Raw genomic sequence first — 8,639 nt, forward strand, 5'->3', positions numbered from 1 at the left:
TCACTAAATTTTTTGTGTTATTTTATTTCAGTCATAGAATTTTAATTTATTTCAATTTAGACACTAATAAGTAATAACTAATAACCGAACTTCCAAACAAGCAAGGGGAAATTGAATTTATGTGGCACCATATCTTTTCACGTCATGTTTTCTCTTGCATTAACAATTAATATTAAATTTTCACGATTATTGAACTTTTATTTTGGTCCAAGAATTTTTTTATTACCTCATGACGTGGCAAAAATCATTTGTTTTATAGACTAATTTGATATGAAATTACTAATAAATTTCTCGTTGCTTATTGTTGAAGTTCAGTGTCTAAAATGGAAATAAAATTCAAGATTTTTTTTTATCAAAATGAAATAACATGAAAGTTTAAGAACCCATATAATTCAAGAGGTTGTTTGAAATTAAATGAATGTGTATGTGTCTTTTGATATTCAACAAAGGGAAGAAGTTTCTTTAATAAAGAGAAAGATTTGAGAAGTAAAGAGATTCTTTGTGTTTCTTTTTCCATTATTACAAGAAGGCATTTTGCAATTGCTTTGTGATTAGAGAAAGTGAGAATTTGGTGTCTTTTGATACTCACAACACAAATCTCAATTCTCAAGGAAAAAAAGCACCATCTCGTATTATTCCCTCTTAATCATTGGTTTATTGAGTTTCTTTAGGATAAATCATGATTGTAAACTATTTGGATAATTTTCGCTCACAGTTCCTCATATTTCACTTATTTACCATTAAACTATTAAAGTAACTATTAAAGTAACTTGTATCTTATTTTACCAATGAACTATAGCTCAAATAGTATAAGCGCTAGACAACAAACTGTCAAGGTCGTGGGTTCAATTTCTCCCACAAGCGCTCCCCCTTTCCTCATTATCAAAAGAAAAAAGTAACCGTATCTTATTTTATAATATGAAAATGACAAAACCACTTAAAACATATCCACTTGTCTTTTTATTTATATCACAATCATTGAAATCATTAATTGTACCGAAATCCGTACACATATATCCAATTTTATGAATTTGACTTTTTTTCATTCAAAAAAGTTCTAAAAACCTTTATAAATGACTTATTTGAATTTCTTTTTATTTGAAAAATTCAAAATGAATGACTTATTTGATTTTTTTTGTCAATGAAAAAGAGATCAATTCAGTACTTGCGGGTCCAATTGAAAGTAAAAGGTGTAAATTTAAATATAATTAAATAATTTTACAACGTCATGGTGAAATTAAAAAGGGACTAAAAGGTAGAAACTTTCTTGAACATTAAGCCAATTTTTTTATTACATCCATTAAAAATGTCAAAAAAACAAATTGAATTGAAAAATAAAATAAAGGACCTTAGTGAGTATATAGGTGAAGTGTAAGGAATTCGGGTAACCTAATCCAAATTTTCAGATCTAATTACAATATCATTACCATTTTTTTTTTTGAGAATAATGAAATTTCATTAATAGAGAAATAAAAATACAACTTGATCAAATATTGAATAAATCAATACATTCAAGAAGTACAATAATAGAACACCAGTAAAATAACAGAAAATTATATCTAATTTCTTCAATCGCATTGACGGAGCTCTTTGGGTATGCAAATCGGCCATTCTTCCACTCCACTCAAAGGTTATTTTAAACCACCAATCGACTCTTTGGTCTTTGAATGATCCGATTGAGAGAATATTAAAAATAAGATTTCTACTGATAGCACTTCAGATCTACGCTCCATAGATAATTCCATCAAGGAAATAGTAAAACCTATAAAGGGTAAGAGCCAGAACTCCACAAAGGAAGATAAAATATCCATAAAGGAAGAAAGAAAAATACCAACAGATCTCAAATCTGTGATTATTGACGGAAAATAAACTAAATACGAGATTTGAACAGAAAACGAGAAGGTAGGGAGGTGATTTTGAACCAAAAAGTGGCCAAAATCACCTCCCTTTTGTTGCGGCTAGGGTTTCTGAAAAAAAGAGAGAGTTTAGAGAGACGAGAGAGAATTGGGCTGTATATCATTACCATTTAGACTATACTTATGGAGATAAAGCAAGAAATAATTAGTTAATAAATATAATACTAATATATTAGATTCCCCATTAGGTACAAGAATTTTTATGTTTAAGCCCCCGGTATTGCTATCTGCCTAACCTCAGCTTTCACTTACACTAAAATTAATTAACAATTCAAAGATTGTGCGGATATTTTTGTTTAATTTAGATTCTTTAACTCCAATTTGAGAATTAAATTAAAACAATGGTTTTCATAGTTAATCAACATCTTTATTTTTATTCCTTTCTTTCAAAGATGAAACTTGTTCTAATTTGAACATAAAACATCGGTTTGTAATTGATTAAATTGGATAGACAAATTTATTATTTTGAGATAATTTAAACTGTGGGATACTGAAAGGGGATTTCATCCAAGGGAATCATATCGATTAAATTTTGGAATCTGTGTTGGAACATACCTCACATCAATTTTCTCAATCAAAATTTAATGCTCCCTCCGTCCTACTCTATTTAACAAAATAATTAAATTAAAATAATCAATACAAATTAATAAATGACATAAACAATTATTTTTATATTTTTCTATTCGATAAAGGTACTAGTTAATAGTATTAATATATCAATTAAATTCTCATTAAATACTCCTATTTTTTCATAAAAGGCCTAATTTTAAAAAGATGGAAAATTATATATTAAAATTATAGTTATGTTAGTTTTGTCTTTTAGAATGAGACACTAAAAACTCTAAATTTTATCAGATAGAGTGGGACGGAAGAAATAGTAGTGTTCATTTCACGTAAAGAGAGTGAGTTCAATTCTAGTTTAGAAGTGATTTAAATAAATAATAAAGTATATTTATAATTTTAGAAGTGATTTTCTCAAAACTAGAATATGACAATAGTTTATGAACCTCTAGTTTATATCAATAGTTGGCGAAGTTTGATTTGATCCTCCGTCATGTTGCTAGTTTTGAAAGTGTTGCAAACCTCCAAAAAGTTTGATGTATGACTATTTGGATCCTCACTTTGCAATCCATAGAATCGGCATCAACTCTCTAGAAGTTGAATCGTGCTTGTCTTGATCTTGCAGTTGTTTGCTTGACCGATGGTGCGAAGTAATCATAGTTTGCATTATCCAAATCCGATAAGAAGTAATCAAACCAAACACGTCTTTGTGGAATTTGCTATTTTTCCTTTGCTGATTGTGTCTCGGTCGATTGTGCCTTAGTGGATTAGGACGGTTTTGATTTTCATCAATCAATTAGAGGAGGAGGTGGTGGTGGAGGAATTAGTTTCCGTCCATCCTTTATTGGCGGATCAAACCCATCATTATTGTAATTTACCCCGTCTCCTTTCGTGATAATGATCTTTTGAGTTGACTTTCCAACGCTTCTTTCGAAACTTGTGAGGTCGGGTTGATACGATTCTAGCGGTAATTTGACGCGACGTGTATTGCGCATAAATTAGTGCTTAATTTCCTGCACAGCTCAACCAATAAAACCACACATAAAATCAAAACACTAAATCAACTAAAGATAAAATATCCTTAATATATTCAATTTTGTCCCCGGTAACGACGCTAAAATATTGGTTAGTAAAATACCACAAGTGAACGGTATCGAACAAGTACTTAAATTTGGAAATCCAAGTATTGACCCCACGAAGACAATATGATATAATCACCGATTTCAGTTATTTTCTAGTAATTTAGCAATAAAACAAGTTTTTTTTTAAATTTAAGTTAACTAAATTAATCACTAAAATAGCAATCGAACAAACAATTAAATTAAATTAGCGACTTAGAATAATATGCAATTAACGAATATCTAATTAAAGGTCTAAAAAATGGATTAAAATATCAAGAGTACTTAATATTATATTAAATGATTATTAGATTCATGGATTATGGATTTTCAAACAATTTAATTGAGAATCGTGCTATTCTAAACCACTAATCCCGCTCTCTCATGTTTAAGATTAGAAAAACTATAATCTAATAAATTATTGAACACCTAACTCACTCTCGTGTTATTAATCATGTAAAATTTAATTAAATTATAATTATAAAGAAAATTCTAGAATTACTTAATTAATCACTCAATCTCGTGTTATGATTTCTTAAACTTCTAATTGCCAGTCTATCAAATTTTATCTTTCTTAAGTCAAAAATTTAACACAAAATAATAATCTACGTGATTAATTTAAATTAAGCATTAAGCACAATAAATTGCTATTAATTAATCCAAAACTTAATCAATTAATAATTTATACTTAAATACCAACCCTTGAAAAAGAGATTTAGCTACTCATTAAATTAAAAGCAACAATTAAAAAAAATGAAAAAGAATTTATAATTTAGAATTAAAAATTCAGAAATTGATGAAATCGGAATCAGCAATCTTTGTTACAAAAAATTCTTAAAAAAACTAATTCAAATTCTAAGAATAAAAATGTCACGACCCGAAATCTCGAGTCGCGACCGGCGCTAGGGAATGAGAATGGTAGTTCCAAAACCCGTAGCAAGCCTTTTAAAAACACATATTCCCTCCGTCCCAATAGAATTGTCCACTTTGAGAAATTTTTTTATCTCAAAATTCTTGTCCACTTTCAAAAAGTAACTAATTTTTACATTTAATTTTTCTATATTATACCTATTTAAAATCCACTAATGAGTAAATTGAAAGTGGACCCTATATTTGATAGGGGTATGACAAGAAAAGTAAGGATAATTTTATAAAACCCATAAACAATAATTGCTTTTCTTAAACTGTGTGATAAAGGCAAAATGGACAACTCTATTGAGATGGAGGGAGTATAATTTTTTCGCAAACAAATCATTTTGTCAAAACAATAAACCTTTTAAAAACTATTACTCTCTCCGTCCCAATAGAGTTGTCCATTTTCCTTTTATCACACAGTTTAAGAAAAGCAATTATTACTTATGAATTTTGTAAAAAATTTCTTACTTTTCTTGTCATACCCCTATTTAATATAGGGGCTACTTGCAATTTACTTTCAATTTACTCATTAGTGGATTTTAAATAGGGGTAATATAGAAAAATTGAGTGAAAAAGTTAGTTACCTTTTCAAAGTGGACAAGAGTTTTGGGACAAAAATATTTCTCAAAGTGGACAACTCTATTGGGACGGAGGGAGTACATTACAATCTTTTGGAAATCAGGGACTTACCGAACGATACATTTTTTCAAGCACTGCCCTGTTTCAGCTTATACAAAACATTTCACAACCAATTCCATTCACCGGCAATTGATAAAACATTTAAACAGTTTGCAGCGGAATTAAAAAACCGTTCGTCTTTATCAGAGTTGCACAAATCTAAAATTGTCTGACAAACAGTCCATGCCATTTAGACTAGGACTTGACTACTTGCAGCACTACTGATCGACTCCTCTTTACTGTACTTACAGACTTACGAAACAAGAATGGAAGTCTGGCACTTCAGATGCTTTCACCTGAAATGAAATACTGTGGTGGGGATTAGTCGTCCCTGCGTGAGTTCATTAGTTTACACCAAAGTAATTATAAAACATTTCAAAAAATCTATACTTTATTCAAATGAATGCACCCATGTATAAACATTTCAGATGAAACCCTAATCTTATTCGTAAGACGTACTTCTTATCGCGTATACCTCATTCAAATCATATCATCCAAATGGTACAGGCAGAGACGGATGTAAGGTAGGACCAGGTTGGGCGTGGGCCCTACCTCACATTAATAAAAAAAATATTAGTTAATCTAATAAACCAAGTTTATGGGTTAATTAGACTTCCTAATTTTACACTAACAGTAAAAGCAATGTGTCATTCAATATATTACTTGGACTAGATAAAATAAATTTATTGGATTTTGTAGAAAAGTATTGTATGATAAAATCTAACATATAATTTAGAGTAGTCTAAAAAAAATGCTGCAGACTCTATTTAAATTAAATTTAGTTTTAAAATTTTCAACATATTTCTATTTAAAAATATATCTTTATTTTTTTAATTATGTTCAAATATAGTAATTTAATGTATTTTTTTATTTTTTATTTTATTTTTCATTAAGACAAATCCGTTGCATGTAAAATAAAATTAAAATTAAAAAAAAAGAATTATATATTTATAATATGTATAACCTAACCACAAAATATTTATTTATTTGGTTTATGTTCTTTGGTATGATATATATTATTATATTTTAAAATTAAATTTGTGCCCCACCTCAATTTTAAGGATGGCTTCGTCACTGGATACAGGTCATCAAGTTACCTTGTACCGTCTTTCCTTCATAATTTATGAATTCCCAGATAATTTTCTGGTTCTCCCACTAGATATCATCAATTGTTATTATCAATCAGAATGAACACCCATCTCACATTTTTATGGACTGTAAGTTTGCATGTTAAATAAGGTTAATCAAGCAATAAATTTAAAATTAGACCTCTCCCGTCTCGCGTGGAGTTTTCTCTCTCTACTCTAGGTTTTCTAGGGTTAGGGTTTTTTCTTCGTTTTCTGAAGATTTTCTATCGGTTTCTCGATTCCTGGACGCCTCTTGTGTGCGTTTGTGTTGGATTTAGACATACTTTACAATTGCTGGGTGTAAGGAAGATGGATGAAGGGTTAGCCGAAGCATGTTCCCAGTTACGCCTAACTGAGGATGAGCAGATTACCATAACTCTTGAGGATGTTGTTGATGATTATGCGGACGAGAAAGCGGAGTTAAGTCTGGTTGGAAAGTTGTTGACAAGAAAACCTTATAATCTGAACCATCTTAAGAACGCGATGCTGAGCGCATGGAAACTTACGAAAGGTGTTATTATCAGAGATGTTGGGGATGAACTTTTTGTTTGTGAATTTTTTTCCAAGAACGATAGGTGCAGGATTATGGCTGATGGTCCATGGAATTTTGATAAGCAATTGATATTGCTTGAACCTATGTCGGGTAATATGCAGCCTAACAACATGACTTTAAAACTCTGTCAGGTCTGGGTTAGAATTTATAATCTTCCCATGAACTGCAGGGGCAAAGCTGCTATTAGTAAGATTGGGACAAAAGTGGGGAGAGTTCTTGAGGTGGATGGAGATAAGGGAGATAGTAATCGCTACGAGAGAGTCAGGGTTCAGTTAGACGTATCAAAACCGATCATTAGAGGTACGAAAGTCATTAATCCGCTCGGAGATATATGTTGGATCCCATTCAAATACGAAAGAATTCAAAACTTTTGTTATTGGTGTGGCTTGCTGGATCACTTGGTAGCTGACTGTGAGGAGAAGCCGGAGGAAACGGAGGTGTCTGAGTGGCCCTATGGACCAACGTTACGAGCTACCCCTCGTAAACGCAACTTAATGGGTAACAAATCAGGTTATAACATGAAGAACAGGGTTGGAGAGGGTATACCTGGATCGGGGTCTCCAGGGAATAGTGGAAGTTTCACAGGGACAAGAAGGGTGCTGAACCTCAACCCAAAAACAGGAGTTGGGATAGCGATCAGAGATGGTGAACTGGTACATCAGAATGACGCAGGTTTGCATGAAGAAGCAGAATTGCATGAGATTACTAGCGCAATTAATCAAGATGTGTTGGCTGAAGAAACAAGGGGTCAGCTAGATGGTCTTGTGGAAGTATGCATTCACCAAATTCAGTCCAATACCACATCTAACACAGGGGTTAATCTACCTGATTTGGTTGGCAATGTGAAGCCGGCTGCAAAAGGGGTGAAAGAGGGGTCTTGGACCCGGATTAAAACTAGTAGAATGGGTGGAAAATCGGAGGTTGGCAGCTCCAGCAAGAAAGGCATGTCAAAAAGAAATCGGAGTTTACTCCAAGGAGAGGATTCTGATAACCTTTTCTCAAAGAAAGTTAGAGATGGGTTGTCAGAACGGTTCGACAATATTGAGATATCGGCGGAGACTGACGTTCAGTCCCGCCGGATGCAATGAAAATTTTTAGTTGGAACCTCCAAGGATTGGGGAATCCTTGGACGGTGCGGGCGCTTAAATTATTTGTTAAGAATAATTCCCCTGACATTTTCTTCTTAATTGAAACGAAGTTAGTTAAAAGTGAATTTAGTAGTCTTATTAGAAATTTTGATGCCATTAATTTTTTTATTGTTGATTCGGTTGGTAGGAAGGGAGGGTTAGCTTTGTTTTGGAGGAAAAACCTGGATGTCACAACCGTAGACTCTTCTACTAATCATGTTGCATTCATGGTAAATGATGGGCCTGCTAATGTCTCTTGGAAAGGCGTGGGAATTTACGGATGGCCTGAAACGCAGAATAAGACTCGGACCTGTGACCTTATTAAACAATTTTGTAGTGCCTCTTCGCAATCCTTACTCTTGTTTGGAGATTTTAATCTCCATCTATCTCAGGAGGAAAAAGATGGTGGTCGAGATAGCGATCAGCGGGAAATGGAAAGATTCAGAGAAGCTATGGATGTTTGTGGGTTAGAGGATTTGGGTCATTCCGGAGGAACATTCACGTGGTCCAACGGGCGAAGCAATGATAATCTCATTCAGATTAGACTAGACAGATTTTTGGCTAGTCTGAAATGGCAGGAAGACTACCCGGGATGGCTTGTGTCACACCTCTCTCGCTACAAATCGGACCATTGCCCTATCCTT

At 32.5% G+C, this 8,639-nt stretch overlaps 1 protein-coding gene across 1 annotated transcript; it reads left to right on the forward strand.

Moving 5' to 3' along the window:
- The first annotated feature begins 6,624 nt into the window (after positions 1 to 6,624).
- LOC126657315 (uncharacterized) lies at positions 6,625 to 7,956 on the forward strand. Its single transcript, XM_050351984.1, has one exon. It carries the CDS (start codon positions 6,625 to 6,627, stop codon positions 7,954 to 7,956), a length of 1,332 nt encoding a protein of 443 aa, XP_050207941.1.
- The last annotated feature ends 683 nt before the right edge of the window (positions 7,957 to 8,639 follow it).

The sequence above is a fragment of the Mercurialis annua genome, linkage group LG7, assembly GCF_937616625.2.
Source record: "Mercurialis annua linkage group LG7, ddMerAnnu1.2, whole genome shotgun sequence".
Taxonomy (NCBI): Eukaryota; Viridiplantae; Streptophyta; class Magnoliopsida; order Malpighiales; family Euphorbiaceae; genus Mercurialis; species Mercurialis annua.

What these genes read in the sequence shown, in the direction of transcription:
- LOC126657315 (XM_050351984.1), top strand. Translation starts at nt 6,625, where the DNA reads ATGGATGAAGGGTTAGCCGAAGCATGTTCCCAGTTACGCCTAACTGAG.